The 27,151-nt window shown below is 45.6% G+C and overlaps 1 protein-coding gene and 1 long non-coding RNA gene across 5 annotated transcripts in view; one reads left to right on the top strand and one right to left on the bottom strand.

Annotated features, from left to right (window-relative positions):
* The window catches only part of ASAP2 (ArfGAP with SH3 domain, ankyrin repeat and PH domain 2), a 172,848-nt gene that overhangs the window by 17,543 nt on the left and 128,154 nt on the right, over positions 1-27,151 (bottom strand). For all 4 annotated transcript variants that reach the window (XM_045549002.1, XM_045549005.1, XM_045549003.1 and 1 more), the window contains 6 exons: positions 25,159-25,292; positions 15,846-15,940; positions 5,896-6,085; positions 3,636-3,721; positions 2,309-2,424; positions 1,191-1,258 (listed from right to left, as the gene is read on the bottom strand). In XM_045549002.1, the coding sequence (XP_045404958.1) occupies positions 1,191-1,258; positions 2,309-2,424; positions 3,636-3,721; positions 5,896-6,085; positions 15,846-15,940; positions 25,159-25,292 (689 nt within the window). The remainder of the gene's footprint in view (positions 1-1,190; positions 1,259-2,308; positions 2,425-3,635; positions 3,722-5,895; positions 6,086-15,845; positions 15,941-25,158; positions 25,293-27,151) is intronic.
* On the top strand, positions 2,915-7,405 carry LOC123636580. Its single transcript, XR_006734614.1, has 3 exons — positions 2,915-3,133; positions 6,635-6,709; positions 6,833-7,405. It is a non-coding gene; the product is annotated as an uncharacterized LOC123636580 (long non-coding RNA).

The raw sequence follows: 27,151 nt of genomic DNA, 5'->3' as shown, positions 1-27,151 counted from the left end.
AGTAACCCGAAATGCAAATCTGGTAACTCCCAGCAAGGGCTTTGCAAACTGTAAAGTGCGGGACACAGGCAAGGGATATATGAGATCTAAAGGATGATGACACCTGCAGGTATTGACACTACACACAAGGGCAAGCTCAATCTCGGGAGAACGAGCCTGTTCATTCACTGTGAACCCAGCCTTTCGACCAGTATGAAAGGACTAAGTCCTGCAGAAAACGATCTGAACGACTATTTTCTCAATTCTCTCAAGGCAGGTGGCTAGTTCCACTCTGGGTGTGCAGAAGAGATGTTAATTCATTACACACAATGGGTGTCTTAGGACTTAGGGCTTAATTCTTCCCCACAACCAGGTGGTGGATGGGTGACCTTGGGCAAGTTACTTCCCTTTAAGGTGCCTGTTTCCTTATCTGTAAAATGGGGATAACAGTAGAAACGATGTCGTAAGGTAGTTATAAAGATCAAATGAGGTATGGATACACAGCGCACAGCAACAGCACCTGCTACTTATCTTACACTCGCCCAGCCCTTATTGCTGGTTCTGTTCATGGAGCACTCGCTGTGTGCCGACACAGTTCAGCAGTGACTCTCACCACCACCCCGCACACTGCCACGCCCCACTCCGCTTTACAGATGCGGAGCAGCCTGGGGAGCTGCGTGTCCTCCCCCAGTCGCAGAGGTGGAGCCCACTGCACGCCCAGGGCCACCTGACCTGGTGGGCTCTTCCCACCGTCCACACTGCCTCTCACTCCAGAGCAGGAAAGGAAAAGATGGTGCACAACGACACCCACCATTTGGTGGGAGGGAACACAGTAAGGAGCCAGCCTTGGGGATGCTGCAAAGTAATGCACGAAGAGCTTACAGATGCCAGGGAATGGGCAGTGTGACCAGCCTGGGGCCTCTGCTCCGGTTGCCCAGACAATGCCAGCGCTGTCATCAACATGTCCAACTAGCAAATACCAACCACGTTCCATGTCTCACTAGGAGGGGTGACCCCCTCCTCTGTAACAACTCCCCACTGTACGTTCTCCAAGCTGGGCCGATTCTTGGCTGGTTCCGCCTAGGACACTGAGATCTGCTCAGCGACAGTGGCCGAGGGCTCAGAGCAAACCTCCCTGAGGAGGACGGGCCCAGCTCACTGACCCGAAGGGCCCCCACCCCGGTGCCCTGACCATGTGGGCAGAGACTCACCAGCTCCTCACAGTGCTCATGCTTGAGGCGCTTGGCAATGTCCAGCGGTGTCTCTCCAGACTCATTGGCTAAAAGTCAAGGGCAAGGCAAGGAGGCATTACGGCAAAACCCAGCAAAGGTCTGACATCTAGGGGCAATTCACAAAAGGCACAGCAAAGCAGCACTAAATTAAACTGAACCGGATTAATGAGATCTGCAGTTAGTTTGACCCAGTTGGGGCTGAATTTGCCTTATTGTATAGAACTGCAGGTGAGTATAGAAAGTAAAATTTTAAACAACAAAGTTTGAGCTAATCAAGAAAATAAAACTCTTGAAGAAGCGAACTAATTAAAATCAATATCCAAACTGTAAGCTGTTGAATAAAGCAGTTCATCATAAATCTCTGACCCAAAGCACTGCTAACCTGGTTCCACGCATTTGAATGCAATAAACTTTTACATCTTTTCTAAAGCAGTCTATAAATTTGAAATTTTATACTTCTAAATAAGTCTCAGTCAATGAGGTTTATTTTAAAATATGAAGCATGGCCCTCAAGGAGATATATGCCTTTTTTCTACTCTTCGTCCTCTTTGTTCAATAGTTAAAAATACTTCCTCATGAGATGATAACAACCGTGCCTTGGCTGTCAGCGTGTCCAGGTCCCTCGACAGAGGGAGGAAGGAAGGCTGAGTAAGAATTAGGGTGGATGGGGCGAGGGGGCAGTGGGTGGCATCTCTATCCAGTGAGCCGTCAAAACCCGGAGCCAGGAAAGGGACTAAGTCCAGTCTCAAGGTGGGGGTGAGAAGGCTCAGGGTTTGTGAACAGGCCCAAATTCCCTAACCTTGTCCGAATTCACTCAGCATCTGTGACAGCTGCAAGGCCCATCCTTTGCCTATCTGTAAAACGCCTGTAAATGCACCCAAAGTCTGAGTGACAGATGGGTGAATACGGCCAATCCATACGGAGACCACATCAGCCTTGCAGAACAACAGGCAGGGACACGCCCTTTCTCATCAGAGGTGGTTTCCTTTCTCCTCAGCTCAGACAGGAGTCCGAAGTGTCGGCACTGTTCCAACAGCCGCGTGGGAACCGCAGACAGGAGGTGGAGGACAGAGGACGGCCGGACCCTGCGTGCTCACCTATCTCGATGGAGGCCTTGCCCCGCAGGAGGAGCTTCAGGCACTCGGCGTTGTCCGTCAGGCAGCAGTAGTGCAGGGCCGTGCTGCCTTTGCCCGTCTGTTTATCCAGGTTCCCGCTAGCCAAGAACAGAGACAGGGAAAAGAGAAGGAATACTGAGTCACAGCCCAGAGGATCAGGGACTGCCCAGCAGGGAACTTGGGGTGAGTGACTGGTCTCTCTGTATCATCCCCAAGGTGGGTACAACATGGGACACACTGTCCATCCCACAAGGTAGGCGCAACATGGCACCATCATCCCTGCCAGTGTGGACAAGGAGGCCTTGGCACGAGGTAATCAGGGAAATAACAAAGTGATGACAGAAGAGACCAAAATGAGAGTGCTGAGCAGGGGCCAAGGGTGGGACAGTGCAACCCCGGGCTGGCCCGGAACCCCAGCCTCCTTCCTGCTTCACAGGCCATGCCCAGAGCCGCTGTGCCCCACTGGGCTGGACGCAGGGCCTCAGGAAGCCTGCATGACTCACCCATCCTGTCCCACTGAAGGATGGGGCCGAGCCTTTTCCCATCTTATTATTTGACACTCCTGCCGGGTGGGGGAAAAGCTGCTTTTCCAAAGTCCTGAGTCCCAAGGCTCAGGCTCTGAGCCTGTTCGCCCTGGGACTGCCCTCTGAAAACAGGCTGAGGGGGCATCTTGAGAAAATTTTCAAAAGTTCTTCTGAAGTAAAACAAAACCAGCTATCCAAAAAAGGTGCTCGTGCTCGGCAGATGTGAGATGAGCCACGGAAAGCAGACTGCGCCGGGGACCCCGTGACCAGCCTCTGTGCACAGGTGCGTTCCTTGCCCTGTCCTCTGTGAGGTGGGTCTCATGCTGCCCAAGCACAGTGTCTTGAGCAGCAGAGCAGAGGTATGAGGGAAGTAAAGATCCGCATGGTAGCCACTGGTCTAAGCCAGAGAGCTTGAACCAAAACACTGGATTATGGGCATTTTCTTTAGGTCGAGAAACGTGTTTATGCTTTGATTAGAAATGGCCATTTGCTTCCCTCAGAATGCAGCAGCCATGTCTACTTGGTGTCTCCCTGAGGCCCAGACACTACAAGTCGGATCTTGCAGATACCACATAGGGTTTCTATTCTCACACTGCAGGGCTTTTTTTAGGATTGCCATGGAACAACCCACAGCTGGCAGCACTTTTTCTGTCCAATAATTCATGTTTAGATCTGGGAATATTCTCTTGGTAACACAACTAAAGCAAAGCAGCAGCATCTGATTCCTTCCTCAGAAATACCAAAGAATAGAAACAAACACCTCCCCTTAATTTTAGAACACCTACCTGTTCTGAACTAAAAAGTCTACAATGTGAAGAGAAGTCCGATCCACGGATCTGACTGCGAGGTGCAGGGCCGTTTCATCTGGCTCCTGAAAACCAAAGATATTCCAGAATTCTAACAGGAGCTTTTGTGTCCAACACCAAGTGAAACAGATTTGCCTTCCAAAAGTTTTTTATTCTTTCCTTCAAGACACTTATCTCAGGCCAGGCACAGTGGCTCACACCTGTAATCCCAGCACTTTGGGAGGCCGAGGCAGGAGGACAGCTTGAGCCTAGGAATTCGAAACTGCAGTGAGCTATGATGACACCAATGCACTCCAGCCTGGGCGACAGAGTGAGACCCTGTCTCTTAAAAAACAAAAAAAAACCCCTGAAAAACAACTTATCTCTAAGATACATAAAGCCCCCTTAATCTCCAAGCAAACTCCCTGCCCTTGGGAACATGCAATTTAGAGATTGGTTCTATTTCTCCTTACTCCGTGGGACATGAATGAGAGACTCAGGGGTTTCACTTCAAAGTCCTCACAGGCAATGGGTCCCCATCTCAGCATCAACGGCACGAGGGACTGCCTGCAAGTAGAGTCTTGTTCAAAGAGTCCAGGAAGGTTCCCCAGCCTCCTATGCTCCACTCCCTTTTCTTGCTCCCCAAGCAGATAGAAACGTATGTTTCTTAAGTAGGCTTAAAGTTTTTCATTCTACACTTACAGACAAGGCTGTGAATGCTAATACCTGTACTGTCTTCAGTTCATACCAGGGGACATGACCACCACTGCTCTTTCTGAAAGTGCGTTAGGCAGGGGGGCGAGAAGAGACAAATGAGGGTTGCTTCAGGTGGGTGAGCGGGTGAGAGAACTGGAGGGGAAGAAAGAGTCACAGGACAGGGGATGGGGGCAGAAGCAGGCACCTCCTACCCCGCCTGCACCTGGCTGCTCAGTCCCCATGACACAGCTCAGCGCTGAGCACACTCTGCCCGAGACTGCCTGGTGAGAGTTCTCTCTAGAGAGCAGGGGAGAACGGGCCCACCCCACAACCCACACGTGCGTGTCTGTCACCAGGGGAAAGATGCTGCTGCCCTAAAGTGCCCCTGCCCAGGAGGCCTGAAAGGACACAGCCTGAACGCATGACATCCTGGATTGCAAACACAACAGCCCCACACAGCAAGCTCTGTGGTGGATAACCGGAGAGCCCAGGCCTGAGGTCAGGAGGTTGCAGGGGACCGAGTGTGCGTCCACAGGGCCTTTGTGCGACAGAGTCAGAAGACATGCCAACCCTTTTGGCGCTGGCAGCTCACTGTGGACCCACGCCTGACAGTAATGCCCACCCTCTCAAGAGTTCCCTCCAGAATGGGAGCGGGGGGGGTCTCAGTGCTCTGTTCCCTCTGGCTCCAGGGAGCAACCCCCTCCCCCCCACTGAGAGCTCTCCTCCTTGGGGACCCGACGCGGAGCCTGGCGGCACAGGGCTCTCCACAGAGGCTCAAGGCTCACACTAAACCTGTTCAGGGAAGACGGGCTCCTTTCCGGCTGCTTGGGCTTCTGAGAAGACAACTTCCCCTCCACCCCAGGAGGGGCTTTCTTTCCAGAGCTGGTGGTACAGTTTGGTAGACTAAAAAATTTCAGTTAGACAGGAGGGGTAAGTTCTGGAGATCTATTTGCACTGCACAGTGACTAGAGTTAGTAATAATGTATATTTCAAAATTGAGTAAATTTTAAATGCTCTTATCATGGAAAAAATGATGAATATGTGAGGTGATGGATATATTAGTTTGATTTAATCATTCCACAAGGGAGACAGAGTAGAACATCACATTGTACCCCATAAATATATACAATTATTGTTTGTCAGTTTAAAAAAACAACCCTGGTTTCTTTGTACAGAACTCAGCGCTAAAAGCTTTTTTTTTTTTTTTTTTGAGATAGGTTCTTGCTCTGTCACCCAGGCTGGAGTACAGTGACATCATCATAGCTCACTGCAATCCTGAACTCTTGGGCTCAATCGATCCTCCTGCCTTAGCCTCCCGAGTAGCTGGGACTACAGGTGTGCACCACTGCACCTTGCTAATTTTTAAATTTTTTTACGGATGGAGGTCTCAATATGTTGCCCAGGCTGGTTTCAAATTCCTGGCCTCAAGCTATCCTCCTGCCTCAGCCTCCCAAGGCACTATGATTACAGGAGTGAGATACTGCACCTGGCCTAGTCAGCATTTCTAATTACAATGCCCCACCATGGTTTCCCCTCTCTTTCCTTTGAAAGAAAGGACTCTTACATGACCATTGGCCAGCGGGATTTTTTCTGTAAGATCCACACCATCAGCATAGGCTTGGAGTAATCCAAAAATATCTCTTGTCTTGACGGCCTCACAAAGGCTGTGAAGCTTCGCCGCATTGTCTGCATGCTTTTTCCTCGAGTATCTCCTCTCGATGTACTTGGCCGTGATGTAGTCCTTTCTCGCATTCCTGAAACCAGAAGTAATTGCCTTGTAACTCACCAAGGGCCTCTACTGCACCCACCCTCATGCACCCATCTATAACACTCCAACAAATGCTGCTCCACCCCCCACATGGGCAGCACTGGCTGTGGAACATGGAGGAGTGGCTGCCACATGTTGTATCTGCATTCAATGCAAACCCCGGGGCACATTTAAGAAGCATCCGAAGTCCTCTAGTTTCCAAGGTGAGAGGCACCAAGGCCTCACACAGGGGCCTGCCCCCGTACTGAGGGGGAGCTGGCCAGAGGGTCATGCCCTGCCTTCCTGCAGCTCTGCCTTGTCTCCTTGCCCACTCCTGACCCTTGAGCACCTCATACACATCTCCATGTCTCTCTTACCCAAGTCCCTCTGGCCTAAAATCCAGATTCCTCCATGGCCATTCCTGGGCTGTCTCCTCCAGGAAAGCCACTGCCTCTGCCCTCAGGGCCCCCCTGCCTGACCTCTGTTCCAACACTGTCCCCTGCTTGTCTGCCCAATGAGCTCCTCAGGTGCACGGACGATGTTCTCTCTTTTGCAGGCATAAAGGCACTCACTAGCTGTCAGATGAACCAAAATGAGATGTCAGTCTTCTCTGTGTTCTACTTTCTGGCCTGTAAGTGGCAGCATGCTCAGACTCTACCCTGCCCAAGGAACCTGGGGGTGGCAACACTGGGAAACCAAGGAAGCCTGGGTTCAAATCCACCCCACTAAGGACTGATGGTTTGAACTTGCACAGGTACATCATCTCTTTAGGTCTCAAGTTTTTAATCTGTGAAAACACATCCAATTGATCCTCATAGTATAACTTCAAGACATACATGAGTTAACACACCTGCAGACCACACAGTAGGTCCGAGGACCTTGGAAAGTGCTGATGAACTCAAGAGAGGGAGAGCAAGAGAAACAGCAGCTCCCTGGGCAAGAGGACGCTAAGCATTCTACAACCCCAATTACTCCAAGGACCTTAACAAACAGCAGCAATGATAAATAACATAGATGAGAGACACAGTAAATGTTAAATTACCTGTGACAATCAAGTCAGAAAAGTCAAGGAACCACCCAAATATCCACTGACGTGAAATGTGCAGAACGGGCTCACAACATAAAGATACAACACAGCTGCCCAGGCCTGGGGTACGAAGGGGAACGAGCAGGTGCGAGTCAACAGGTATGAAGCTTCTTTGGGGGGGGGTGATAAAAATCTGAAATTGACTCTGGTGATGCATGTACAACTTTGTGAATGTACTAAAAGCCACTCAACTGTAAACTTTACATGGGTGAATTATATGGTATGTGAATTGTATTTCAATAAAGCTGCTAAAAAAAAAAAAAAGGAATGTCAGGAAAAACCAAATTCCACTAACAATATTTTAGCCAATAAATCTACCAAGGATGTAGAGAGAATAACCTGGTATAATTTTCTCCCTTTGGTTTCTCTTGCCCGTTCTTTCCGGAAGGTGTGAAATGCACTGACATTTCAGGCCGGGCATGGGAAGGTGAACCGGAAGGAAGAGCCCACATTGTACAGAGGCTGATGAGCAGCTTCAAGGAGTACAGAGTCATGATGAGCCTGGGCCTCCACTCCCCATGTGTGTGATGCTGCTCGGCCTCCTCAGCTATATAGTACGAATCACCAGCAGTCCCCAACCTTTTTCACACCAGGGACTGGTCTCATGGAAGACAATTTTTCCACAGACTTGGGAGAGGGAGGCGGTGGAGGGGATGGTTTTGGGATGATCCAAGTGCATTTACCATGTGCTTTATTTCTATTATTATTACACTGTAATATATAATAATTATACAACTCACCATAATGCAGAATCAGTGGGGGCCCTGAACTTGTTTTCCTGTACCTAGATGGTCCCATCTGGGGGTGATGGGGGACAGTGACATCTGAAGTGTGTTGCCTATGTCCAGTCTACTCTGTAATCTTGTGGTTGCTGACACTGCAGAAAACCCTGCTTCACAAAGATAGGACGTTGGAAATGGAAGCAGGCTTTTCAGTGCTTTTGTGGCAATCTCAGGATATTCTGCCTTGACTTTAATCCAGAACGTATGGAGATTTGAAGTTGTCTCAAACATACCTTTAAGGCCACTGTCATTTGCAATCTCAAGCAGTTGATCCTCTTTTAGCACAGAGTCGATTCACCTGGCTTATTCACAAATGGGTGGAGGATCCATTCCTTCCCAGTTCGGGGGTCTTCTGTGGTTGGGAAGTAAAGCTCAAACTCGTTCAAAAGCTGACACAGGTGATCATGCACCAGCTGGGAGAGAGAAGGCCCTGGCTCAGTCTCCTTCAAAATCTCTGCTTATGTTTGAAACATGTCAAAAATCCCATGTTCACTCGTTGTCCCCATAATTCCAGTTTGGCTTTGGATGCAGCCACTTTATCTGCCGACTTGAACACAGTTGTCGTTCTCCTCTGAAGTGACAGACTGAGTTCGTTGAGCAGGTTGAATATGTCATACAAGTAAGCAAGTTCACGACCCATTCTGTGTCACTGAAATGTGCTGCCAGTGGTTTTCTAAGAGAAATCTCTGGAGCAGCTCTCAGTAACTCAGAAACTCTGGTGAGTGATCTACCTTTAGGAAGCCACCTCGCGTCTGTGTATAAGAGAAGACGAGTGTGCTCTGCGTCCGTCTCCTCACAGAGCTGAGTGAACAGACATGGGTTACGGGCATGTACCTTAGGGTGCTTCATAATTTTAATCACATCCTGCAAAACATTGTTTAGTTCAGGTGACATTTTTCAGCTAGCCGGTATTTCTCCATGGATGACACAGTGTGTAGACTCACACGCAGACACGACCTCCTTGACCCAAGTAGTGAAACCAGAAAGCCGTCCAGTCATGGCAGCTGCTCCATCCATGCATATACCACCACAAAATGACCAATTCAGTGTTCCTGATATGGAATCATTCAAAGACTTGAATAGTTCTGCAGCTGTGGTGCTGGTTGGCAACAAAAGTCCACATGACATATCCCCATGCATGTCTCCCTGAAAAATGTATCACACAAAAACAAGCCTTGTTGCCTTGTTGTCAATATTGGCAGACAGGTCAACCTGGGTTGTGTACCACAGTGACTCATTAATCCTAACAACTGTGCCTCAATATCTTCTGCTATTTCATCAATTCATCTAGTTATAGTGCTAGCCAAAAGAAGAACACATGCCACCTTTTGATCTGCAGCCTCTCCTAAAAGTTCATGGCAAATGTCCTTAGCAGCAGGCAGGATCAACTCTTCACCAATAGTAAAGGGCTCCTTAGCTTTAGCAATGCAGTTAGCCGCTAAGAATGATGCTCTCTGTGCAGACACATTTGATGAAGTGGTGGCCTTCAGTAACTGCTTGTTCTTTGTGTTCACGTTTTTTCTTTTGATAAACTCCAAAGGCTTGTCTTTTAATGCAGAATGCTTGGCCTCCATGTATGAAGCAGTTTTGAAGGTTTCATGGCTTCGTTGGATAGCCAGTCGCTGTGTATTATACAAAGCAGCTTGGAGAATGCGAATCATCTGTTGCAATGAACCCTTAATTTAAGTAAGACTCCTGGTATTTTCTTTTAAATGCAGCTTTCATTTTGTTGGCAGTCTTAGCATCTTCTGCTGTCTCATCATTGGGTCTTTCCCGCTTTTCAAAAAAGCTCCCCAGCGATGTTTATTTTTTACTCATTTTTGCTACAGTTAGCTTGTGGTTTTAGCAAAACTGAGCCTGGGACAAGTGCGCAGTGTGGGAAAGAGATGTGGACGGAGGTGGCAAATAAAATAATGGGCAGGCCACGCGTGGACTAATATAAACATTGGATTCTGACTTAAAGCTGCCACCAGACACAGCTTAATTGTCACTTGCCACTCACTAATAGGGTTTTGATATGAGTCTGCAAGCAATTGATTTATTATGGTCTCTGTGCAGCCAAACCTCTCTGCTAATGATAATCTGTATTTGCAGCTGCTCCCCAGCGCTAGCATCACTGCCTCAGATCATCAGGGATTAGATTTTCATAAGGAGCATGCAACCTAGATCCCTCCATGCGCAGTCTACAGCAGGGTTTGAGTTCCTATGAGAATCTAATGCCGCTCCTGATCTGACAGGAGGCAGAGCTCAGGCAGTGATGTGAGTGATGGAGAGTGGCTGTAAATACAGATGAACCCTGCCACTCACCTCCTGCTGTGTGGCCTGGTTCCTAACAGGCTACGGACTGATACTGATCTGTGGCCCAGGGGGTGGGGACCACAGAGAATCACGACCACATCTACCTCATGGGCTGTTGCAGGATTAACGAGACTCCACGCTGAATCACTGAGCACAGCATTTTAGAAAGGCCAGCTGTACTTACTGTAACACTTGGCTCTGGATGAACAGGGGGCTGGAGTGGTATGGGGCAAAGGGTCCGGTCAGCTCTTCCCGGCTCAGTGCCTGCCACATCCGCACTCACTCCTGCTCGGCAACCAAGCCCCTCCTGTCAACACCTCGGGGGTCCTGGCTCAAGTGCACCAGGGCTCAGAAGAGGGCAAGTCAATTCCAGGCTCCCAGGGGACAGCGGGAGCTCCAGCCACTACTGATACCCTCCCCCAGCAGATCCTCTTACCTAGGCACTCTCTTTTCTTATAGGCTCAAGGGGAGAAGTCTTCTCTGGCTCCCCATCAAAGGCCTAAAGATTGCATTTCTCTAAGTGTGGGCCTCAGACCATGGGGTGTTTACAAAACACAGGGTCCCCAGTCCCCGAGAACCAGAACCTGGAGGCAGGTCCAAGTAGCCTGGCAATCTCGATTCTCACTGAAGGCTCACAGCCACTGCCCAAGTGACACAGGGAGTCCTGAGAGGGCAAGGACCAGGCAGGAGCACACCAGTTATAGTAGTCTGTAACTCACCATTACCTGCAAACCGAGAGCACATGTACCTGCTCCCTGTGGGTTGGTGTTCCCACACGGTTCCCTTCTGACTGCCTCCCTCTTATCCAGCCTACGCTATGGCTCTATGGCGAGTACCTGTAGCTGCTACAGCAGCCGTGGACTTCTCTGAACCTGCCACAAGTCCACACTGGACTACTTGTCTCCCTGAAGGAGTGTCTGAGCCCCCTGGGAATGGAACTATAGGCAGAGAGTGGATCTTGCCTACCTTAGGGTCCCTGAAGACAGGCCAACCTAGGATGAGAGGCTGTTACTCACCTTGCCCAGATGGAACCAAGTGGGCAGGGGTCTCCTACCAGCATTTGCCAGGGCTTACAACTGCTGCCGTTGGGTGCGTGTTGCTCCCGGACAGGCTGGTGTGTGTGATGCCGGCTGGTCCAGGGGAAAATGCATCTGAGAGCCCTGGCTCCACTGAGCGGGCAGTGCATTTCACAGCCCAAGAAGAACTTCCAGGGGCACCTGGTGAACTTGTGCTCCAGCACTTTTAATCACGCTGCATTCCTCCTGCTCTAGCCCCAGTTTTGCTCACCCTGAAGGGCCCAGGTTAAGGCTGGTGCCTTGACTTCCTGCAGCACAAGCTCCCCTGCCCACAGGTGCTAACACAAACACTACACTGACCGCGGTCCAGGCGACTTGTGCATGCATGACCTCATGGGAGTTGAGTGGTGATAACATCATCTCACTGGACCCTCACAACAGTGCTATGAGTTTTTATCTCCACCTTGCAGATAAGTACAGCAAGTCCTCGAACGACTCTGCTTAATGTCATTTTGTTATAACATTGGTAAGAAAACTATTCACAACCAGGCCACTGTCTGTGTGGAGTGTGCACATTCTCCCCATGCCTGCACAGGTTTTCTCCTGGTACTTTAGTTTCCTCCAATGTCCCAAAGCTATGCATGTGAGGTGAAATGGCATGTCTACACTGTCCCAGTGTGAGTGTGGGGGTATGTGTGAGCATGCCCTGCAATGGGACAGAGTCTTGTCCAGGGCCAATTCCTGCCTTGCACCCTGAGCTGCTGAGACAGGCTCTGACCACCCAAGATCCTGAACTGGAATAAGTGGGTAAATAATTCTCTTACTAATTTTTATTCATCTTTTTAAAACATATGTATAGCTCACATTTATTTCACTGTTTAATATTAGAACTGTTGTGGGTCTTTATTTAGAAGTTTGGTGATGCTTTTGTGACAAGAAGTACACTGTAGGAACTTAACTCTTGCTTCTATCAATTAGCCTACGGTAAAACAGTTTCCTTATACATTGTTTTGCTTAACGTTGAAGTTTCCAAGAACCTACCAACAATGTTAAGTGAGGACCTACTATTCACAGAGGCAAAATTAGATTCTGTTTCTCAGGCAGCAGGCAAGCTCGCTGGGGGCAGACTTCTTTTACTCATGTAGGTTCTCCCCTTGCAGCCTCCTAGTTTGATGACGTGTTGTGCTGGGCAATCTATTTAATGATTTAAACGTCTCTTGTGACAGGCAGTCAGACTGGACAGTTGTCAAGTTTCATGCACTTTCAATAATCACTGTGGGAAAGTCATTACTGCAACCCCCGGAGGAAGGGGTAGAGATAAGCTGGATTTCCTACAATTATTTTTTTATATATTATTCATCTGCCCAGGGCTCGAGGCCCCTGAAGGTGGTTCTTCCACAAACACAGCCACGATGCCATTTAACCGCACTCCAGCTTCCCTGGTTTTGTGAAGGTTTGCTCTGCCAATGCAATGCCTTGCCTTTTTTTTTTTTTTTAAAGACAGCCTTTTGGAGAAAAGCAATGAACTTAAAATAATGACACATTTGGTATTCAGAGGAGGAGCTTTCCTTGTGCTTCTGAAGGACGGTTCTGAATGGTCCCGGGTCAGACAGAGAAACACACTGGCCTCTGTGGGCAGATACGTGTCTGGCCTTTCTCTGCCCAGTTACATTCTCTCGACACCCCCAAAATCCTTCTGGGCATTCACAGGCCACTAGAGGGTATCTTTGGTTCCCCTTTCAACAGATGTATCTGCAGACAGTGTGTTGTTCTGAGATAAACCTAGAAACAGTACACTCCTTTTCATCAGAAAGTAAAATATTAGCTTATTTAAGTAGGCATAGAGCTGGGACTATTTCTCTGACTTGTTGACTCATTAAATACTCATTGAACCATGATGATATGGAAATAAATACAAAAATGAGTAAGGTGCAATTCATCAGAAAACTATATGTAAATGCCTAGGTATACTATGAAGTAGAATAAAATGTTTTAAAATAGAGCCAAATGCTACAGGGGCAGAGAGAACCAAGCAATTAATTTCAACTGATAAGGAACAAAAGGAGGTGGCATTTTGCCATCCCACTGGCCATCCACCCTAATTTTGAAAAAAAGAAAGGAAGGAGGAATGTAAACTTCCTTTTCCATAGTGCCAAGGTTGGAGAGAAGTACCTTAATGCAAATAGAACATTTCTATTGAAGAGTTCCAAATAGGCAGTATTCATTTTTGTTTGTTTTTAAATTAATTAATTAATTATTTTGGAGATAGGGTCTTGCACTGTTACCCAGGCTGGAATGCAGTGGCAGGATCATAGCTCACTCCAGTCTCAAACTCCTGGGCTCAAGCAATCCTCCCACCTAAGCCTCCCAAATAGCTGGGACTGCAGGTGCAAGCCACCATATCCGGCTCACTTTTTAATTTTGTACAGAGGAGGACTCACTATGTTGCCCAGGCTGGTCTTAAACTCCTGGCCTCAAGCGATCCTCCCACCTTGGCTTCCCAAAGTGCTGGGATTACAGGTGTGAGCCACTGCACCTGGCCTGTTCTTTTGAGACAGGGTCTCATTATGTTGCCCAGACTTGGCCTCTAGTTCCTGGGCTCAAGAGATCCTCCTGCCTCTGCCTCTTTGGGAGTATTCAGTTTTTAGAATCATCTAGCCCCAGAAGAAACAAATGCTTTGTTTTTATAAGGTACTTGGAAGAAATGATTTATCATACACTTTGTTTAAAACTGACCAATATTGTAGCATTTCAGGGAACGGGAACATTCAACGTGAGATGAACAAGCAGGAAGAGCAGGTGTCAACTGCATAGCAGTAATTCAATCGACCATACTGGGCCATGGCAGTTCCTTTGCTACACAGGACCCTCAGGCTCTCCCAGGAAGAGTTCGTTCACCTCCGGGTAACTACCCGGAGAGGACCTCAAGTTTCAGGGTATGTACAATTAGTGCAGGGCACCTGCATAGCCTCTATCGCCCATGTGAGCAAGAGCCAGCTGGGCGCCAATGCCAATGCATCACGAAAACCAAGTGCTACATGTCTGACCTCCTCAGCTGATAACTTCCCCAATGCCTCTGGGAGGGTGGAGTGTTATTTCCCATTCCATATTAGAGGAAACTGGGGCTCCAGCTCAGAAAAGTTAAATAACCTAACCTAGTCCCAGGACTCAGGTAGGGACTGGGATATGTGTGTACCTACTGCCTCTCCGAGTCTAGGTAAAAATACAGATTTGAAACTTAGATCCTCATCAAGAAAGGATAATAACTTTGTAAGCCTCGTGCCTGGTACCTAAAACCACACATTATCCAATCTCAAGGAAATGCTACACCACAAACACTTGTTACAGGATTCAAACATACACTGACTTTAATCCAACACCAAGCAAACGGCTCATCTGACACCTGACGCCTAAGAGAGCCAGTAATGGCCATGGCACCTATTCATTCCTTTAGAAAGTCTCAGCTCTCTCACTGCATCAAGTCACATTGTCACAATGCAAAAGAACACAGGTCCTGCAGCCTCGATTTCCCAAAGACACGTCCCACAAAATGGTTCCAAAAATCAAAATTCTCTGCTTTATAAAAAGGCCCATACACTACCACATGTTTGTAAAACCATTCTTAAAGACATTGTTCACTGTTACTCAAGGCCCTTTTCGAAGACTGTGCCTAATTCTATTTCAGGCTTATTCCATGGAAAATGCTGTCTCTGGAAATGAATTTTTATACTTTCTCTTATCACATGTTTTTCATTTATCCTGTCCTGCCAAAGTCCCTTGCTCCAGTCTCACTACTCAAAGGCAGGCACTGTCTCTTTTAACTGGCCTGGTGACCTCTCTCTCCTGCCTTTGGTCTGCCTCACTTTGCACCATAACGGATCAGGTAAACCACCCCAGAGCCCTCCTATTTAGCCACACTAAACAGGGCTGAAGTCTAAGGTGGGCAGGACACATGTTGCCCAGACCCACTGGTCTTCCTGTCCATCTCCTTCTCAAAGACCAGTGTGATCTGGGTGACTTTACACTTTGATAAAACTGGCAAGAAAATTCCCTGTTGTAAGCTCTGCCTCAGTGGGCCGGATGCATGCATGAAGAGGCACAAAAACTTCTCAATCAAGTTTTGTATAAACAGTACAACAAACACACAAAAGAATGTACTGAAGAAACCCCACACTTGCAAGGACACTGGCAAAGAGAAGAATACACAATCACTTATCTATGACAACTAGCTCTCTCCATGGCTCAGAATTTATGCAGAGAGAACCAAGATCAGAAAGTAACTCAACAACACAAACTCCTGGGTGTTACACACACAACGACAAGTGAGCCTCACCATATCACCACCACCATGTAGGCACAGAACTGCTAAACCTGCTTCCCTTTGGCCTCTTCCTAAAAAAACAGCCACAAATTTCTATTTGGTCACCCAAAAGGCTAAAGTGACCAAGAAAACCTAATTTAGGCTGACTTATTCCCTATAGAAGCAACAATGGATGTACCCAACACTTGTCAGTCCCCTCCCTCCTGGGGCTTTGGTAGAAGGCAAATCTCTGTTCGGAAAAGAACAGCCAGTCCCATACTTACATGTCGCTCCCTGGATTGGGTTTGACTGAGCCCTCGGCTGGTAGGCAACACTCCATAATCTCATTAAAGCCTGCATTCCCAACATTCTTGGCAAGCTGCAAAAATAAAAGTCTATTTCAGGGTACTCAATTATTAATACATTCCACTGCTACATATTACTCATACATCTGATGGTTTATTTAATGGCCACTAAGAAATAGAGCAATAAAGTGGTTTGCCTTTAATGAAGATGGACAAAACCCAAAGCCCAAAAGTATCCATAAAATTAAAGAGAAGCAGTATGCCTATTACCGAGGAGCCTTCTCATAAACGCCCCCTGGACAGAGTACCAATAGAGACAGGGAGAACTGGTGACTTGGCCCCATGTGGCTTTCCATCCTAACCCCTCTACCTCCCAAAAACCTGTCCTCCACATGGAGTGGATCTGTTTCACATGTCCCAAACGACCTTTATTTATGCCACCTACCAGGTGGTTCTAGCCAGTGGAAAGGACACTAGGCCAGGAAGCCAAGACTCCAGTTCAAATCATGGTTCTATTACCACCGTGTGAGCACAGGCAAGTCAGTTTACCTGAGTGTCAGAATTTTCATCAATAAATGGGATAACATCTACCACAGGGCTGTAATAATGATAAATGGGACAATTTAGGTGCAAACAGTAAACTGAAGCACTAAAAATGTAGTGTGTTAGCTCCAATCGTTGCTTGCCAATCAATCTTTTGACATTTATATATTAAATTAACACACTGTAATTGAATGCTTACTGAATACCACACATTGTCCTTCATACACACGTTGAGCATCTCTAATCTTAAAATCCAAAATCTGAAACTTCTGAACACAGACATGATGCTCCAAGGAGCATTTCAGATTTTTGTCACCCTAAGTGTAAAGCACAATGCAAATATTCCAAAACCAAAAAAGTCTCAAATCTGAAACACTTTTGGTCTCAGGATTTCAGACAAGGAATACAGCATTTCAGATAAGGAATACTCAATCTGTAGCAGATATAAAGATCATGGTTTATATTATGATACTTTGACAATGCGGCAACTGGCATTCTTTAGAATGAATGAATGAATGACTAGGATCTCCTGAAGAGCAGAGATTTGTTCAACCCATTCCCCACACCCAAGGTCAGCTTCCGGGTCACATCCTTAAATGTTTAATGAAACAACACTAGAAGGGAGCCCCAAGTCCAGCGCTTTGATGGAACAGCTATTTTAATTTCCATGTTGAAAATGATGTGTTGGAGAGTGTGACACTTCTAATATTTCTACTCTCAATTAATTATGCAGACAAAGGGTTAACAGAGATGCTCTGGGGGGCACTGCAGCTGCCTCAAGGGTCTGGCTTCCCTCCTGGGAGAACTGGCTTAAGCAACAGCCAAAGGGATGTGGGTTAGACATGGTGGAATTTCCTGGTGGCAAATAACATCAAACAGTGGGATGGGATAGTGAAGGATGTGGAAGAAATTTTTTAAACAAGTAGGGTAGGTTAATAGTTGGATGATGAGCTTTCCTAATTTTACCTGGTCCTTGATAGGTAAACAAAGCTTTCTAGATGGCCCAAAGCACCAAATGCTAACCAACCCTACCTCCTTGCTCTGTCCTGGCTCTGGGGCCTTAAACCATCATCAGGAGGCAAAAACCCATATGCTGCGTTGCAATTTTCCCAGGGACAGGCTAATGGTCAGGTGGCACACCACTTATGGTGACAAATACCCACATACCATGAAGCTAAGGCCCTGCAAAGGATCTCTTAGGCAATGGGTCTCAGATCCGGGACTGAACCTCAATATTGGAGCCCCTGGTTTATAGCGAGGCATGCTCAAATGCCCCCATCTTACAATGTGGACACTGTCCCCAGTGGAACACAACATTTTCCCAAAGGTGAGTGACAGAAGAAACCAAAGTGGCACCCTGTATGTGCCAGAGACCGCCCTGGTGCCTCCTCATCTGTGCTAAGGAGATAGGGGTGGGGAGGGTGGAAGAGAATTCCTCAGGAATCCGAAAACTGCTTCCCTTCTGCTTGGACTTGGCTGATTTACCAGGGGACAGCTGGTCCAGGAAGCCACTACATCCATGCGTCACACTCATCCAACACCAGAGAAAAGTGCCACCTCATGGTTCTGCAAAGCTCCAGTTTATATTTCAGTACACAGAGAACCCCTCTAGAACCACCAAAAAAAGCAAAGCATTTGCACACACAGGCTGCAGGGTTATGTCAAGAAAATGTGGGGCCCAGCAGGCCGGGTGGGCAGAAGCTGAGGGGGCAGGAAGATGGGGTGTCAACCTGTGCCCTCACATCCTGTGCCTTTCACTGTCACCCAGAAGGAATTTGAGGGCTGTGAGGGGGCAGAAATCAAGCTGGACTGGATGTGGGAGGAGAGACGGGAGTGTTTAAGTGCCACAGCACCTAAGGCAGCAAGGATGCAGCCCAGCCCCTCATCCTTCCTGCCACCTTGTGAATGCACCCTTCACCCCTCGTCTGTGCGTGGGGCACGAGCCTGCTCTACAGCAGCCCAGTCTGATGAGGCAGGGATGAATTAATAAGACAGAAACACAATGCAGCAAGAGCTGGAAAAGAAGTTTGTCCTGAGCATTACAAGGACAGAGGTGTCAGGTCCAGATGAGAGAGTAGTCCCTTGGTCAGGAGGACTTCTCTCCTTAGCACTCGCCACGAGTGGGAGTCATTCTGCATGGGCCAGTCTCCTTCCCTGAGGGCAGCACCCGAGACAGGGACACGGAATCGCATACTTTGCACACCCTTAGCATCTACTTGGGCAGGGCCCCCTGAGCCACAAAGAGGACTGAAGTTTTACCTAGAAATTGCTTTTAGAGTTTGGGGTAGATTGGGGGAAACCTCCTGTTCCCTTTTTCATGCTTCTACACGGAGGGACATCAATTACTGTGACTTTCTTCTCCTTTCTCTAGTCTGACTCCCCCCAGGAGAGGAATGAGCATATGAGAGCAACAAGACTACTCTGACAGCTGAGTTCAAGAGGAGAACTGGCCAAAGGTAGCTGCTCTTAGCCTCCTGCCCACAGGAGACAATCCCATGGTCAGCTCCTCCTCCATGCTGGCTTCCTGGGGCAGGAGAGTCACACTGCCTGACCTGGGTGAGTCAGTAGGCCAGCACACCGTCACCCACCTTGTGAACCACGGCAAATCAACTCAGCCTCTGCCAACAACAGCAGATCTGAATCACATCTCTATTTGCTTAACTTACCTATCTCTCATCTGGTTCCAAATGTGTGCAGGGAAATGGGTTGTTATTCACTGAGCCCCTCTGATCCCAGAAGGGTGAAAGGCTTAGAGAACATGGGACACCTTCGACATATAGATGGATACAGGCCCAGAGAGGTGAAGGGGCTTGGCCAAAAGAATCCTCTGGGGTGCAGGAGAGAAGTTTACGTATTATGTTTTTATCTGAGCCTTTAAAACTTCTATTTTTGATATATTTTACAAAGTATATAATATACTTAGTAAGTATAGGTATAATTGTATGTTTATTTTTTGGTGCTCAATTTTTTCTGCTAGGATTTGTGGTTTAAAAAAGTTCAGAGCCATGATGTTTAAAAAAGGATAGGACACAGGCTCTGGAGTCCAACAGTCTGGAGTGTAAACCGTGGCTCAGTCACACTGGGCAAGTTTCCTAACCTCTCTGGCCTCATTTCTAAAACGGAGTTCTTGTTTACGTTACATACAATATAATGTATGTAGAGTATCTACGACAATGCCTGGAGCCCAGCAGTTATTCTATAAATGATGGCTGAAAGTCATTTTCTTGTTGCCTTAACCAATTACTTTTAGCATCCCACGTGGCTCAGGTGAAGCAACAATTATGAGTTGTAAATAAGTTCTTGGTCTTTAGGGGGCTTTCCTCTCTACACACTCTCCTTCAGACCTGCTGCGCGCTGACCCACTTTAATACAGGATAGCTTATCATCAGCCTCATGAGAGCTGAAACAGGAGAAAGTCAAGAAACAGAGAGCTGAGTCAGTAAATATTTGCTAAGGAAAAATTCAATTCAATTTCAGAATATCAAGATTTCTTTTATTAATTTTACTTAGGATAGTGAAATGCATCATATGATGCTAGTACCCTAGTACCAATGATAGTTTGTCATTATGACCTGAAAAATCAAGGCTGAAATAATTTATCTTCTATGTTAAGGAGGAAATTTCTCCCTTTAAAATCTGTGCTTACCACAAGGTTTTCTAGAAACAGATTTGCTTTAAAATCTAAGGATATCAAGCCAGTGTGTGCCAAAAAGTAAAGATGGCATGACTCCCCAGAACTAATCAACTTAATACTTCAATTTCTCAAGTTCCATTCCATTGACTAAGAAGTGACTCTAAAAACAGGTAAAGGGACAAAAAGACGATTACTAACCAGACACCTTCATGGATGCTGCTGAAATCCATTCAATTAACATGGAAAACACATGTGCTTTGAAACAAAAACAAATTAAAAAGGAAATGGTGAAACAAACACTGTATCATCTGGTAAGATTATTTGCAAACCTGAGGCCATAAAATAATTTACAGAATTAAGCAAAAGACTCTTATCATGAGAAACATGGTGAGGCCATATGGAAGGACTGGAGTGACATTTATGGGGTGAGCATGTGTCTATTTAGGGACTCAATGCCAAGAGAAAATGAAAACACAGTCAAATCAGGTCCTGCTCACATACCTGCTGTCTCTTTCAGGCCATTAAAAAACCCTTTCCTCACAGACAACAAAAGCAAAAATAGACACATGGAATTGCACCAAACTAAAAAGCTTCTGCAAATCAAAGAAAATCAACAGAGATAACCTGTGTAATGGGAGAAAATATTTGCAGATCCATACTGTGATAAGGGGTTAACATCCAAAATGTATAAGGAACCCAAACAACTCAACAGCAAGAAAACAACCCAATTTAAAAATGGGCAAAGAACCTGGACAGACAATTCTCAAAAGAAGACATACAAATGGCTAACAGGTATATGAGAAAATGTTCAACATAACTAATTGTCAGGGAAATTCAAATTAAAACCACAGTGAGGTATCACCTCACAAGTGTTAGACTGGCTTTTATTAAAAAGACAAAAGTGTTGGCTAGATATGGAGAAAAGGGAATCCTTGCACACTGTAGGAAGGAATGTAAATTAGCACAGCCATTATAGAAAATGGTATGGGGTTGCCTCAAAAAACTAAAAATAGAACTACCACATGAACTAGCAATCCCAGTTCTGGGTATTTACCCAAAAGATTTCAAATCATTTTGTTGAAGACATATCCATACCCCCTTGTTCAATGCAGCATTATTTACAATAACCAAGATAGGGAATCAACCTAAGTGCCCATTAATGAACAAATGGATAAAAAAAAAAGTGGTATATACACACAATGGAATACCATTTGACCTTTAAAAAGAAGGAAATCCTGTCATTTGTAGCAACATGATGAATCTGCAGGATGTTATGTTAAATGAAATAAGCCAGGCACAGAGAGAGAAATACTACATGATCTCACTTACATATGAAATATTAAAAAGTCTAACTCATAGAAGCAGAGATTAGAATGATGGTAACCCAGGGGCAGGGGCAGCGGGGGCATGAGGGAGATGTTGGTCAAAGGATACAAAATCTCAGCTAATGTACAACATGGTAACTATAGTTAACAATGATGTATTGTATACTTAAAAATTGCTGACAGTAGATTTTAAGTGTTCTCACCATAAAAAATAGGCATGTGAGGTGATCAATATGTTAACTAGCTTGATTTAATCATTCTACAATATATATGAATATACCAAAACATCACATACACCATAATATATCCTACAAAACAACAGTAATTAAAAAAAAAAAAATCCCCTGTCACCTTGAGGCATAGGCTGTCCTACTATTTACTCAAAAGATGAGAGATCTATTCCTGTGAGACAACTTGTCCAGACTGTACCCACCAATCTCTTTTCACAGAGTACCAAGAGGTCTAATCAACATTTGCTGCACAAGAAAACATACTTTGATGAACAAGTCAACCAAAGGCTCTGGCACTGCACACAGCTCTACGGATCGGAAAGGTTCAGCAGCAAAGCCAACAACCAGCACAGGCCCTATGAGGTCTCCCTGTGGAATCACGCATTAGGACATGTGATCATTTTTGTTAAAATCATCTTGAAGGAGAAGATAATAATGATAGCTAATAGTTTACAGTTCCTACTATGTGCCAGACATAATTCTAAATACACATACACAGAGAGAGAGAGGTGTCAAGACTTAGGAAATCCGCTGTTCAGGCATATGATTGTCTAAGCAAAATAATGCAACCCACGTGGCTTTAAAAAGGCTTGAAATTTTTATGATTTACAAATGAACACTAACACCTGACTCTCTCCACCTAAAGCCTAACTGAAGGGCTGAGGAATAAGGTTTCAGACGCGATGGCACACCGACAGCACGCAAGACTGGGGAGATGTCCACCTCCTGTGGGCCACCAGAGGACCAGCCAGAGTGCAGGGTATGGTGCGGGAAGGGTAAATCCCACACAACGCACCATGGTGTTCTCTCTCCTTTTGCTTTTCTGATAGGCACAGAGGAAAAAAGGCTGAGATGAGAGAGAGTGTAACTACGGCAGATGAGATTTAGAAAATATCTGCAGATATTAATAAAACAGGAAATGCCTGATTTCTCATCATGGTTGCGAGTTGGCCAAACTTTATAGACAGAGACTCTGGAAGACAGAAACAGAGATCTGAACCAGGGATTAGAAGTCACTTCACTGTTTCATCAAGATGGAAACACATTCCTTTCAACTTTCTTTGGTGTTTTCCTCTTTAGTAGGCAATAGAGTCTCGTGAAGATCATTAGTTAAATTTCTGAGACACATTTAAGCAGTCATAACAGATTGAGGGGTGGGGTCAGGCTTCTACCAGCTCACGAGAGCCAACTGTTAAAATTTCAGGAATTTTGTGAGCCAACTATTAAACATGGCTGCTATTAAAAATTACAGTACATAAACTCATAGCTAAATAAATTATATTAAAAACTAAGGTATTAGATACTCAAAACTCATCACTTCCTAATTATTTTACTACATTTTACTATTACCTGTGTATGTTCTTAAAGTTATTTGTGTTCACTGTATTTGTATGGTAGATGTACCACACAATGGTATGTAATCAAACATCTATGCCCAACTTCACATTCGGTAATTCACATGTGTAGCTTGAAATTGACCATGGTGGGAGTATTTATACCATGAGAAGAGGCTGACTGCAAACCAGGGTTCTTTTTGCCCCAGAGGTGGTTGTTAAACGTTTGTAGGGGGTGGGCAACGGGCAGGGACAGCAGTGATGTTCAAGTGTTTATCACATGGCAATGCAACACACCAGAAAGGCCAGTTCATGGCCTAGACTCAGGAATGTGTGGTCTCACCACAGATCTGTCCCATTAATAGCCACATACCCCTGTGCATATTAAAATATTCTAAGCCTCAATTTCTTCCTTTGTAAAGTAGGGATAACATACCAAGGTCATCTGGTTTTTGTGAAGATCAAATGAGCTAATATACAGAAAGTGGTTTGCAAAGTGCCTAGTACAAAATAAACAATTATTATTTCATGATGAATCACTGGACGCTTCCCATTATTTTAAGAAAATCAGTAAAAGTAGCAACTGCCATAGTTCACCAGTGTTTACTGAGAAGTAATTGTTTCTTTGAAAATATACTGTTACAATCTCAAAGCTACACCACCATCAGTTACCCAAGAGAAACCACATGCACAGGTACACGCCTTTAAGATGTCAGTCATATGCATTGTTACATTATCAATAATTACAGTATGTAACCAAGAATGCATGCTTGGGTCTTGCTAAGTCTAGCTTAGTTTTATGTTTTAAGTAACCAGGAATGTTACTAACTGGGTTGCCAGGTTCTACTCTAGTTTCTCCCAACTCTCTTTTGAGGCCATAAAGAAATTCCTTGGGAAGACTGGAAGGGTTTGATACAAGAGTTCAAAGTGCATTAGCAGTTCAGACACATTGCACCCAGAGACACCATCAATAAGATTGATGGCACCTTGAGAGGAATATGGACCTCGATAATTGATTTTCTGTCAAGACTATTGCTCTTGACATTAAATCCTCTAGATGTAACTTTTAAATTCAACATTAAAATCAATGGCAATCAATATCCACTTACTATTTACTGTCAACACCCAGTTGCCTCAAGGAAGAATTTCAAGCACTGCTTTCTAACCAGCAATTATATGGACTTTGGAAATAGTCCTTAAATGCTCATGTCTTAGGTGGCCAAAAGCACAACCTAAGTCTATGTATCTTGTGGGGCCACAGGCTCAATACTCTGAAAGCTACTTCACAGAAAATGCTTCCACCTCCGCATCTGTCTCTCTATCCCATGGCTTGCGTGTAACCATTGAACCAAGAACAAAAAGACATTTTTAGGAACAAAGGCAGTAAAAACAAAGACCAGCATCTCTCCCAAGGGAGACACTGTGGGGCAGGGGAGTGTCCACGGGGGCTGAGCAGGCAATGACCACACCCTTGTCAGGAATCGGCTGGCAACTTAGGCTGGCAACTTAGGGAGACGGAATCCTTTTAGGCTTTGCGTTCTGATACGTCTAATGGATGAGGTGAACTGGACTATGCCACCATCCTATTCCATTCCAGCAGAATCTTACACCAGTCTCAACACTTCTTTTTTGATTTCACTTCCCTTTATTCACTTAAGAATAAAATTTTGAGGCCGGGCGCGGTGGCTCGCGACTATAATCCTAGCACTCTGGGAGGCCGAGGCGGGTGGATCGCTCAAGGTCAGGAGTTCAAGACCAGCCTGAGCAAGAGCGAGACCCTGTCTCTACTAAAAATAGAAAGAAATTATCTGGCCAACTAAAAAACATATATAGAAAAAATTAGCCGGGCATGGTGGCGCATGCCTGTAGTCCCAGCTACTCGGGAGGCTGAGGCAGTAGGATTACTTAAGCCCAGGAGTTTGAAGTTGCTGTGAGCTAGGCTGATGCCACGGCACTCACTCTAGCCTGGGCAACAGAATGAGACTCTGTCTCAAAAAAAAAAAAAAAAAAGAATAAAATTTTGCAACAAGAAATGCCCCCAATTACTAGTAGCTGACAATCAGGAATTATCACTGCATTTCTAATTACCCAAACCCATCTGGCAACCTATCAATAACCACAAGCCCACTGGAATTTCAAGAAACCAAAATGGATTAGAATGCCAAGATAAAAACTTAGCTTCTAGTTCACTTATTCCCAACCCAAAATCAAGGATTTAAAAATTACCAGCAGCTCAGATGTTCCCAATACATCTAAGGTCAGGGACTGCATCCTGGAGTAATGAACCCCCAGCTCTCGGTGGATTCCGGAACACTCGATGCAGGTCAGAATGCCCAGGTTGGTAGATAGCCACGTAGGATCTGCCAAAGGGAACAGGGCAAATTTGAGCTTGCAGTATGAGGGTTCACGGCCAGAATTCTTCCTGGATAATCACTGAACGTGAGTTTTGAGCATGAGCATTTTCTGATCCTTGACACAGCTAGAAACCTCATTCACCTGTAATTACCACCAATTTACATGCAATCTGCAAATACACATGTCTGTTCCCCTCCTTGTCCCTCTGCCTCCATCTCCCCATCCTTCCATTCACTTAAAGTGACAGGTGCTATGTTTGCAAAAGTAAATAGGACACCGCACCTCAGTGGCCATGGGCTCCTCAAGGCGGGTCCTGAATACAGACGACACCCATCGTCGCCAACCTGCTCACAGGGGCAGCATGCAGCAAGAGAAAAACATGAGAACAGCCAAAGTCTAGTACCGTAGGGGAATAGGCTGTCTATACATGCCAATAATAATAGTAGAGAACATACACTAGGTGCTTAGGATATACTGTGTTCAGCACTTTGGTAGCAGCAACAATACAGTTCACATTGTAAGAGCTCCAGAAATCACAGAGCACTTTTGTATGGTGTCTCCTTTAATGCCTACAAGAACCCCATGAGATGAGCAGGACAGGGATGCTTATCTCACTGTACAGCTTAGGCAGCTTTGCTACACTCAGACTGAAGGTCATGACTGAGTGCAGAGCACACTTCAGCCCTGTGTTTAACTGAGTTCAAAGCCACACATTCCCTTTAGCATGTTCACTTACTTGCTGACGTATCCCACTATGTGCTCAGCACACAGTAGGGATCTCTGGAACGCCTGATAGACGAACGCTGAATTTACTTGAGTACATTAACACAGCCCATAGGTACAACCCTTCAGAATTGCTTGTTGCCCTTAGAAATTCACAGCAGGTAATTTTCACAACGTTGGTCACCAGGTCATCATGAAGCTATTTTAAAAACATCCTATTTATAAAAAATTTTACCCGTGCTAGAAAATCTTCTGGGGCATCTATGTTTGCACTTGTCTAGGACTGCTATATCTATTATGCTTTTAGGGCGTTACGTGCATACATTTAGGTGACTTTATGTCGTGTTTTTACATCACACGCATTGTCTTAGCATTTTAAAACAACAAAGTGTGTAGTTTCGAGTCCTTTATGAAAGTGTTTTAAAAATCCAAGTCCTGCACTGCCTTTAACCTTTCTCAAGAAAGAGCACAATTCACTACTTATTACTCCCTACCTACCTCATCTCCTGTCAAAAAGGTATTTTTAATGGATCTAAGAGCAAATACAGCTTTCAGGGTAATTGGAACCTAATGACACTTCTCAATTGTCCACTCTATTTTGGTTGCGTTTGTTTTTTAATAAAAATTGTCATAGAATTAGAGGAATGAAAAGGTAACTGACTGTTGTAGCCAAGCCCTAATTTTTCTCATTTTACAAATGTTCAGAAAAGGCACCTACATAGTTCCCCTGGCCCCCAACACCATCCCATCTTAATTAGAATAAGTCAACTCCTTAAGCTATTAAAATACTAGTTGTTAAAATCAACAGTGACACTCATACCCATTAAAAATGAAGCCCCTAATATACTCTACCAAAATGCAAAAAGAAACATCTCATTTCACAGAATGTGACAGCTGGAAGGAACCTGCGCCTTTACTTTACAGAGAGGAAAACTGATGTCTGTCAAAGTAAGTGGCTCATCCAGGGTCACAGAGGTAGACAGTAGTGTAAAGTTGCTTCAGAAGTTCTACAAAGTAGGACAAAGAGAGAATGGAGCAAATCCCGGGCACAGAAGCCCATACACACGCCACCTCTCAGAGCTGGTGTGATGGCCAGATGACCTTGATTTGACCCTCACTGTGCCCTTCAGTTTTCACTGCT

Source organism: Lemur catta, chromosome 4 (genome assembly GCF_020740605.2).
Source record: "Lemur catta isolate mLemCat1 chromosome 4, mLemCat1.pri, whole genome shotgun sequence".
Taxonomy (NCBI): Eukaryota; Metazoa; Chordata; class Mammalia; order Primates; family Lemuridae; genus Lemur; species Lemur catta.
This window is presented reverse-complemented; position numbering and strand designations above follow the sequence as displayed.